General features: G+C 35.4%; 2 protein-coding genes across 2 annotated transcripts; one reads left to right on the top strand and one right to left on the bottom strand.

Moving 5' to 3' along the window:
- The first annotated feature begins 556 nt into the window (after positions 1–556).
- LOC130940922 (uncharacterized) lies at positions 557–2,650 on the top strand. Its single transcript, XM_057869209.1, has 6 exons — positions 557–652; positions 752–854; positions 1,376–1,515; positions 1,587–1,949; positions 2,049–2,111; positions 2,200–2,650. Exons 1-6 carry the CDS (start codon positions 596–598, stop codon positions 2,434–2,436), a joined length of 963 nt encoding a protein of 320 aa, XP_057725192.1. The 5' UTR covers positions 557–595; the 3' UTR covers positions 2,437–2,650.
- A 233-nt stretch (positions 2,651–2,883) lies between these two features.
- LOC130944673 (uncharacterized) lies at positions 2,884–9,757 on the bottom strand. Its single transcript, XM_057873117.1, has 17 exons — positions 9,335–9,757; positions 8,855–8,952; positions 8,046–8,165; positions 7,726–7,815; positions 7,514–7,629; positions 6,969–7,068; positions 6,399–6,470; positions 6,272–6,319; positions 6,104–6,181; positions 5,907–6,026; positions 5,532–5,637; positions 4,955–5,118; positions 4,644–4,778; positions 4,066–4,196; positions 3,631–3,693; positions 3,470–3,548; positions 2,884–3,389 (listed from the first exon to the last, which is right to left on the bottom strand). The coding sequence occupies exons 1-17, from the start codon at positions 9,645–9,647 to the stop codon at positions 3,339–3,341; spliced, it is 1,884 nt and encodes a 627-aa protein (XP_057729100.1). The 5' UTR covers positions 9,648–9,757; the 3' UTR covers positions 2,884–3,338.
- Positions 9,758–10,500: the final 743 nt, after the last annotated feature.

Genomic DNA, 10,500 nt, shown 5'->3' with positions numbered 1-10,500 from the left:
TATATTTTATACAACTATTAAAATGAGTAAATCAAATTAAATTATAGTGTACAAGTTTTTTGTCGCTTTGTATTTTTAATATGCGGGTAGAAGGTGGTGTTTTTAAATAAGGTGAAAACTTTATATGTTTTTTATTTATATGGATACCACAAATCTGAGGATTTTAAAATTTTTTTTTGTTGATAACAACAAATCTGAGGGTTAAATTTGTGGTTTTAATTTTTTTTTTTTAAAAAATACAAATCTGAAGGTTAGATTTGAGTTTTTTTATTTTAAATTTTTTTTCAATATACAAATCTGAGGGTCAGATTTATTTTTCTACTTCCCCAAATTTGAGGGTCCGATTTGTTACTCAAAATTAAAAAAAAAAATTAATTCATATTTAAGAAAAACACACCAATGATCTATGATGATGAATTACACACAATTTTGTTCGTATAAAAAAAATTAGCCGTTTTTTGTACCATTAATTATCAAAATTAAACTAATGTGAAAAATAAGCATATGATTATATGAAGAACAATGAAAATATAAAGGAAAAAATCTACAAAAATAAAATGGATAAAGGGGGAATAGGTGTGTTTGATTGTGAGAGATGAACTATGCAGTAGCAGCTCTGGTTGCTCCACCATCTCCGGTTTCCATTCTTTCGGTATGATATATTCTCTCATCTCGTTCTCTATGTTTCTCTCTCTCCGTCTCTCTGTTCATAGTAAGAAATTGTTTTCTTCTCTCTTTGTTTGGATCTCAGTTGAATTCGTTTGCTCCTGTGGAGCTGGAAAATGGGGTGAAGCCCATTCAACAAGACTATAAATGGCGCCTTATTTTGGCTTACGATGGCACTCACTATGCAGGTTTGCTTCATTCTTTTTCATTTTTTAATTCGGGTATTCCATTTCATCCATAAAGCTCTCAACTTGAAAACATTTTTTACTTGGGTATCTTTTTTTTCTGTTTCTCTGTCCTGTTGAACCTGGTTGTTCTGTTTTTTTTTACCCCTTGCTTGTGTGTGTTTGTTTTTCTCATTTTCTCTTTTTCTTCAATGGCTATGGCATTATTCATTGCCAATAAGATTGCTTTGTTCACTAGTTGTAAGATATAAGGACACAGTGTCTCAAGCATTGTGAATAATTGTTCAATTTCAGTTGATGTCAATAATTTCAAACATTATGCCCATAATAATACAAGTTGAAAGTCCCAAACTTTTTAATCAAGTTTTGATCTTTGATGTAATCATAGCAGTAATCAAATCCTCCTCATTTCCTGGGTTTTGAGCTGTATAGAAAGGTGCAATTTTCGAGTACTAGTGTATAAAATATGTAATTTAAACATGAATTCTTTGATGTCCCCGATAGAGTGATGGTTATGTTTTCAGGCTGGCAATATCAGCAATCTCCCCCAACTGTGCAATGCACTGTGGAAAAAGCTTTGATTAAAGCAACAAAGCTTGAAAGGAAGGATCTGCGGTTGGTCGGTGCAAGCAGGACCGATACAGGAGTCCACGCCTGGGGTCAGGTCTGACTTTGTTCCTTTCATGTGGTTTCTAGTGGAAACCAGTGAAAATTTTATAACTTACCATGCTGCAGGTTGCACATTTCTTTATGCCATTTAACTACAAAAACTTGGAAGAAATTCATGCGGCTTTGAATGGTCTTCTTCCTACTGATATCCGGGTTAGAGAGATCAGCCCTGCATCAGCTGAATTCCATGCTCGATTTTCTGCCAAAAGTAAGATTTACCATTACAAGATATACAATGATAGCATCATGGATCCTTTCCAGCGGCATTTTGCTTACCATAGTGTGTATAAACTCAATAGCGCTGTCATGCAAGAAGCTGCAAAATATTTTGTTGGGAAGCATGACTTCTCTGCATTTGCCAATGCATCCCACAATGATCGGGTGCCGGATCCTGTAAAGCACATTTTCCGATTTGAGGTGAAAGAAATGGTACTCATCTTGTTCTTAATCAGTTTCCTCTGGCTTCTGATACTTTTATGTGAAGATTTTAAGGCTTATAAAGCTGATCACTTCAATATCTATTTCTAGGGAGCTCTTTTGCAGGTAGAAGTTGAAGGTTCAGGTTTCTTATATAGACAAGTTCGAAACATGGTAAACATTCTTTCTTGTGACTAATTCTTGCAACTTGGCAAGAGAGATTGTATTCAGATAAGTTTCATGACAGCAATGACTTCTCCAGGTGGCTTTGTTGCTTCAAATTGGCAAGGAAGCTATCCCTCCTGGGATTGTTCCGCATATTTTGGCAAGTAGAGATCGAAAGGAGCTTGCGAAATACTCTCTGTCAGCTCCGCCTCACGGGCTTTGTCTTGTTTCTATCAACTATGATGAAAGTCACCTGTTGCCACCACCAGACTCTCCTGCTTACAGCTATGGTAGGCATCATACCATAAGAAAATGCAAGGTTCCATTCTATTGATAATAAATACTTTGAAAGCAAAACAAATATTCTAAGTATATCATAGGCCTGATTTTGTAACATTTATTTGATATTTTTTGAGCTGGAGCCTAGATTAGAGATGTAGCTTTTAGGGTGGTTACCATTTTTGAAGATGCAATTCTGATGAGAATTGTGGATTTGCTTTATCCAAAAATGCAATGTATGGATCAGTAGCATTTTGACGTCTATTTTATTCACATTCTAGTCTTTTAAGTTGAAAATCAAGTATTGATATATATTTGCAAAGTATTTTTAAAATTTTAAATTAAAATATTTTTGATGTTCTCAGAATATATTTTTACTAAACATTACATTCATTTCAAAATAACTATCACTTTTAACAAAAAACTATACTAAATTGTTCCAACTCACTCAAAGCGCAAAAAGAAAAAGAAATAGGAAAAGGAAATAACCAAACGAACAACATAAAACAAGCAATATAATTTACTTATTTATGCTCCCAAAGAGAAAAGGACAATGTCACTAACAAAGGAAATCCTCAACACCTATCATCCATCATGGTAGTTATATAATTTACTTAAAACCATAGGGAGACAAATTTGGATAACAATTCCTCACAAGTCACAAAGCTGTGGATATTACACCATATATATAGATTAAAGCCTGAATAAGAATTCAGTTGGAAGCATAAGTACATAAACCCCCAGCAAATTTATTTTACCCTTTGCATGGGGCGGCTCTCCTACAATCATAGGGGCCAACTTAAAGACCACTTGGCCAAGGGAAAACTGCTGCTGAAGTCCTTCATGGGCTTGCTATCGTTATGAATAGTACACATGCTCATAATGTCAACAGCAGAAGATTCTTATTTCTCTTATTTATCCACCATTTTTACCTCCATTTCTCCCTAGGAAGAAATCTTAATATTGAGTTTGTGAACATAAGTGTGAGTATGAATCATGCGCAAGGTTCTGCAGCACAGAAACACATTTGAGTCAGCTGAAACGCAAAACAGAAACATAATGCTTTAGGGAGAAGATGATCTGGATACCTGTTCCTGGGAACGGAAATACATGAAGGGTGTATAATATAAGAAATTAGACACCCTAGAGGTATAAATATCAGCATACCTGAAATTGAAATAAATTAATGCTCATTTTTAAGAAATCAGTATGATATAGATGAAGAGGGCATCAAGAAGAAAGTACATACTTCTCAATTTGTCTCATCAAGTGACTTTTATCCCAGAGACCAGCACGGGATATAAAACCCCACCTGTTGCAGAAAAATACAATGGAGTTAATAGCATCCGCGTTGAAAGGTAGAAGAAAGACTCTCCTTTACTTGCCTTGCACAATTAGACAAGAAAATGCCCAATAAAAAAGATGCCAATTTCTTTACAGCATTTTGAATTTGCATACCATTTATGTTTTCCATGATAACATAACATCATGACAGAGGATCTTTGATATTTTATAGATGCAGACTATTTTGAGCTGAGGACTGTACACAGTTTACCAGTCAAATTCTTTCCCATGGCAAGTCAGTTGCAAAAGTAAGCAAGGTTTGCATATTTAGCCATGAAGCAAGCACATACAAAGGTACAGCCAAGAGTTTCTGAATCAAATATCAATAATTTTTGCTCACCTTGAATTGAAGAGCTCTCCATCCGCCTCAAGCATTGGAGCAATTTTCTCATCTAGCCTTTGCATAACAATTAATAGCTTTTGCATGCTTTCAGTAAGGTCCTCATCATTCATATTAGTTGCTGCAAGGGTCTTCAAGTACATAGCAAAACTAACTACCATTATTAAAATAGCTAAAATGGCTCACTTTAAAAATAATATGGGATAAGGTAAAAAGCTTTGTAGACATGTAAAGGACAAAACATCCCAAAATCACATATAATTATTAATTTGGCCTTTTAATGTCACAAGTTTTTATGATATACCAGGATTAATTATAGGGATATTTTGAGAAGATTAGTCATTGTATTTGATATCATATTTAGCTTAGGAAGGTCAAGGGGATTGATTGAGGCAACAAACTAGTAGTAGGAGCAGAGGTTTGCAACATAGGTACTAGGAACAATGCCTATATAATGCAAACGAAGATTTTAAAGGCCTAGTGCTTTCATTTTTCAACAATGTCAAGAGGTACTCGGCATTAATAAAATGAAGCTTAAATAGTTTAATACATAATAGGAGAATGGAGCCAAAACTTACTTGTGCAGGCCTGTCATGACTCCGCCTTTGTAGAGCCAGCCGAAGTTGGTTGAAGAGATCCCCTAGAACCTCCTTTTGATTTATAAGTTCCACCAATGATTCTCTATGTATCCGGCTCCCAATGAGGGCATTGTACTGCAGTTTTAACATTTGAAAACCAAATCATGACATTTCATAATAGGATCCAGTCAAGCCACACAATATGCTCATCTTATTGCTCTTTTCCATAGAGAAATAAGATCAGGAAAGCTTTCATAGTTTAACTTTCTTTGCTCAGAAAAATGATCGGAACATAAACTGATTGAACCAACCTCGTCTTCCAGTTCTCGACAAATCAATGCTGTTCGCCATCGCAAATGGACCTTGGATTGACTGACATCAGTGTAAATATGGTCACCAACATACAATATCTCATCTCCATGAATATTGAGAGAATTTTCAACCATCTGTGCACTTCCCCCCGAGTACAAACCACCTGCAGAAGATATTAGATCATGTACAGGTAGTCAAATCATGTGGAACGTAAGTGTAGCACATCAATAATTCAATGAATGACTGTGATCTAAATAGTAAACATATCCACAATCTATGACTAATGCTCCATGGCTATTTATTGTAACGAATAAGGAAACAACAGTTGACCGAAAGATCATCTGTGACCAATGTATACAGGTAGTGAAATTCATAATGATTTTGGCTGTTACAAGAATCAGTACAAATATATAACTAAATATATAAGACTAGGTGTCTATTTAACCCTGACTTTTTTTTTTTCTTTTTTTCCCTTTTCTGAAGAATGTAACAGACTTCATAAAACAATGGGAATATTCATCAGACCCCAGCCACTTCATAGAAAGAATGTAACAGTCTACCAATTATACTAATTACCTGTTTGAGCCTTGAAGCAAGGTTTCATCAGACCCTCGCCAGTCACCACTTCATACATGGGATGTGACGTTTGGAAAAACTCTGGTTTTCTTGCTGACACAATTACCTAACCATCAAAAATGAAAACATTCATTAATGCAAAATTTATTTCATAATAAGACAAGACATGAAGAAAACAGTATTTTTCTTTCCTCCAATGTCAAGACAATAATTTCTTTTGTAAATTATTCAAGAACAAAATCCCACGATAAAAGCAATAGGAATGGTCTAGTGGTGAGGGGTATGGGGAGTAGTAGTATGAGATCCTAGGTTTAGACCTCACTGCTGCCAATGTACCAAAAAGAATTAAGGAAGAAGTAACCAACATAAACTTACAATGTCAAATAAATCTCGCCAACCCATATCATTGGGAAGAAACCTATTAAAGGAATGCCGCATCATTTTGTCCGTATAAAGATAATCTGAATTCGTAATAAGCAGAAGTTTTTTGCCAGCCTGTTTCATGACAAGAACAGACTAAGTAGTAAAAGAGCATCACGTCTATGCAAACAATAACACATTACAGGCAATACCTCCTTCTGATCCAGAAGTGCCAATGGTAACTCTGGGTCGGGCTCCACAAACTGTTCTGGCTTAGACATGATCTCACTCTGCATAAATTCCACAAGTCATTTGGAGTTAACAAAGTACACCATTAAAGCACCATACAGGGGAAAGAAAAACTGGCACGAGGTGTTAACCTTAAGGCGACCTTCAACATGCGCCCAGAAGAGAGCTTTTCCAACAGCCTGAGATTTATGCTAATTGTGAGGAATAAACATCTCTAATCAAAGATAAATAAAATTTAAAATACTTGCACCATATTACCTTATAAAGCCCTTTATAATCAAGGGGGCAAAGATCAGCTGGTATAGTCCCATCGTCCAATCTGTCAACCATCTGAAATCAAATATATATCATTAATGTAGTCTCATCACAGTAAGACATAATTACATTAAATACAGGGGGAACATCCTTATATATTGTGAGGGAAACACTGATATTCATGTTTTAAGTAAGAATAAGGTTGAGTAAGGCAGTTTATCTGAGCTTCCATATGCTCAAACCTCACATCTTGAACATTTCTCAACTCCCATTTGTGTTCTACTACCTACTTAAATTTTGGAATGCCAAAATGGCCCCAAGAGAATCAACAGTGGAAACTGGAACATAAACATTCACTATCCTATAACCCGATTAAGGTTCATAACACACAGTTAATGCTTGAACAATCAAATAAATACACCAACCGAATAGAACCCATTACCTGTTGCCAAGATAAGACAAAGCCACAAAAACTTAAATCAGAATACTAGTGCAAAATGAATATTGTGGGATGATATATCTCTTCTACTGAAACTGAAAGTTGAGTGATTTTCAACAGCGAGTGCAACATACCTGCATGTAGGCCACAGCTTCAGACACAGAGAACAGTGTGTTGAGAAATTCCCACCGATTCTCCTTTCGCAGGTCCACCAGTTCCCTCCCATACATCTCACTTCCATTGCATATAAAGTTAAGAAGCACTACAGAAACTATTACTCCAGTTTTTGATAAATGAAATCTACTGAGCTATAAATAAGTACATTTCCATGTGTGTGCATGTGTGTGTTACGTATGCAAGAGTTGCCCTGAAAGGAAATCAATCATGATATGCTACAAATCTCCAGTTACTTCAGAAGTCAGACTTTCACAATTAACAGAAAATTAATGAAATACCATTACTGTATTGTTCTGGATATTTAATAAGTTGTCAACTTACATTGTTCATTAATAACTTATGTACATATTCACTTATCTTGAATGCAAAACTGATCTGTGTTTCAATAAGTTACAGCAGTGTTTGATGACAGAAGCTAACAAGCAAGCAGCTAACAAGAAAGCAAGAAGCTTCTGATTGGATTATCAGTATCATAAAACAAATTACAAGGCCTGACATTTACCTCACAGCCCGAGTAGATAACATTCTAGTGCCATGCATAGCTCTTTTTATATAACCAAATCGATCAGCTTTAACCAAATTGCCTTTCTCTTTGTCTATGACCAGACCTCTAATTACCTGAACAATTTATGGTGAAATGTAAGATCATTTTTTACAAACAAGAGAGAACACCAATTGCCAAATGCCTTTAGGATGCTCGAGATAACATCTTACCAGATCAGGATCAAATGCTAGCCCATCGACAGGGTAACCCATGTTCCTAAGGTTTTCCATACAATAGTCATAAGCCCGCCCTTCCCAAGCCTGCAACAGCACAGGTCAATATCAGTCATCAGAGAGGTCCATAAACGTTAATGCAGATAAACCTACAGTTGCACAAGACACCAAATAGTACAGAACCTTTTTTCTTACTTCCATGCTTTCAACTACAATGGTAAAGCAATGGTATACAATTGATAATTGAACAAAGGAAGCAGCTAAACTTGTAAGTTCATACAGACTATATGATATACTAATATGGAACAGATGAATACCATCACATTATAATGGACCAAGGTATAGTCCATGTCATATCCAATGGCACTAATTGACCGCAGGTTCAATGTACGGCTGCAGAATATTCCACGAGGTGAATTTCTAGCTGAAGAAGGACTCTGCACGAAGATTAAAAAAGAGTGTTACTTACATAATGAAATCGGATAACTCCGTCAACATCCCATGCGAAGAGAAAAAAATATATATAGAGAAGAAATCAGTTTGCCGATCAGAAACAATGATTACATAAGACAATATCAAGTAATAAAGCAGTTAGTTGGCCTTCGTAATAAGGTTGATATTTATCCAATATGATCACATGGAAGGCTCCCATGAGTAGGAACCATAAAAAAGTTAATCGCATCGTAGGGACCCGGACTTCTTTGATATACAACTGGAGCTAATTATCAGAAAAGCATGTACACTCTGTAAATGTAGTCAGGTGGTTCACTTAGGTTTTGCAAACCTAGGGGCAGGGATATTGTAACTTACCTTATAACAACACCCCTTTATGCTATCCTACTTGAAAATATTAAAGGTGGATCTTCACAAAACCATACTTATGAACTTATGGTATGTGTAACCAACATTATCATTTTATTCCTGTGTTGAGATGGATTTGATAATGAGTAACGACATAGATACACACAAAAGTCCAGATAGTAGCAGACTGCTATCATATTGATCACACGTTCATTCATCAACTAATAGAACCCATAAAGTGAAGGAGACCACAGTTTCTTTCTTGGCAAACATATCACAAACTATAAAACGCAGCAAGTAAGCAAAATCGGTAGGCTTTACATACCGGAATACCCAAGTCTTTCAGCAAATCTTCTGCTTCAATAGTCTCTGCCCTAGCCACTTCTTCAATTGGACCTTCTAGTGCGCCATTACCATCAATTCCTACGAGGGAGAAACCATTATCCACTTTGCTTGCAACATAAATAACACCACAAACGTTACCAATAACTCATTACAACCAAACAAAGGAGTTAACAAGAATTGTAGTAAACTAGTAAAACCGAGAAACACTACAACCTTTGGTGGGAAAGTTCAATATATATATATATATATATATATATATATATATATATATATATATATATATATATATATATTACAACATATGATGAAAAGAGAATGTTGGGTCCATCATGATATAGCAGAATCTAACATATAAACTGATAAAGCTATTCACTTCAACTAACACAACAATGCACACCTTAAAAAGGACAAATAATAGAACAAAATAGGAGAAAATTTTTTATTTTTCCTTTCTTTTTACCAAAAGCTTCGAGGTGTTCCAACTTAACGTTCAAATCGCCTTTGGTGCTCTCACCAAGGTAGTCCACGTCAGACTTGCCGGACGGCGTCACCGAGAAAACTTCACCGCCGACGGCGGACTTTGAGTCAACGCTGCAGCGACAGAGAGTGGCGGAAGAAGCCTTTGGGAACCTCACAGTGTTCACCACGCTATGAGAAGAAGGCGCGGGTTTTTTGAAGCAGCTGGTGTAGTTAGTGTTCGTGGCAGTGGCGGGAGCCGGAGATACATCGGCGCCATGGACGGCGAAGACGCCGAAAACCTCCGCGGAGAACATGTAATGGGGTTTGGAGAGAGTGGGAAACGGAAATTGGAGAATCTGTGTTGCGAAAGAGTGAGCGTGACAGGCAAAAACTGTGGATAGAGATTATTGTTTGTGTATTGACACTTGAGAGAGAGAGAAAGATAGAATCTTGGTTTTGGTTTTGGTTTTGGTTTTGGATTGGGTCGTTAGTTATAATTGCACGTGTGTCTTTATGGCCCAAAATCTTGGGTTCCCAACACTTATGTGTTTTTCTTTTTTTCATTTTTGTTGATCGCTGGATTTGGGGCTGTTTTGTGGTTTCTCTCTTTCTTTGGATTTATGTAATTTGTTATTCTTTTGGGATGTGATTGTAATATCTGGATTTTCAAGGGGGGTTTTACAAATCTTGCAGGCGTGTGAAGCAAAAGAAATAACTTTTAGGTGTTGTAAAATAAACAAATAAATAAGATATAAAATAAAAAAGTATAATTAGATAATTTAGTAATAATATTTATCATAATTATTATCTCAATATAATAAAGATGATACTAATATTATATATATTGCAACGTATACTCAGAGAGATAAAGAAAAGAGAGTGGACTTGTTTGGGTGAGCTTTTAAAAAAATATCTTTTCTTGAGTTGTCTTTTTTTAAAAGATCTTATAGAGAAGTAAAAGTAATTTTATGTTTGGATATCTCATGTAAAAAGGTCTTTTTATCTATCAATTATGTTTGGGCATAACAATATAAAAATATTTTTTGTCTATTTATTACACAAAAAACATCTTTTTTTAAGGAAAAAAATCTTTTAAAAAAAGATGTAAATTACACCTTCTCAAAAAAGATCTTTTTTCGATTTTACTAGTGCTTTTACTTTTACTAC

This window comes from Arachis stenosperma, chromosome 1 (genome assembly GCF_014773155.1).
Source record: "Arachis stenosperma cultivar V10309 chromosome 1, arast.V10309.gnm1.PFL2, whole genome shotgun sequence".
Classification (NCBI taxonomy): Eukaryota; Viridiplantae; Streptophyta; class Magnoliopsida; order Fabales; family Fabaceae; genus Arachis; species Arachis stenosperma.
This window is presented reverse-complemented; position numbering and strand designations above follow the sequence as displayed.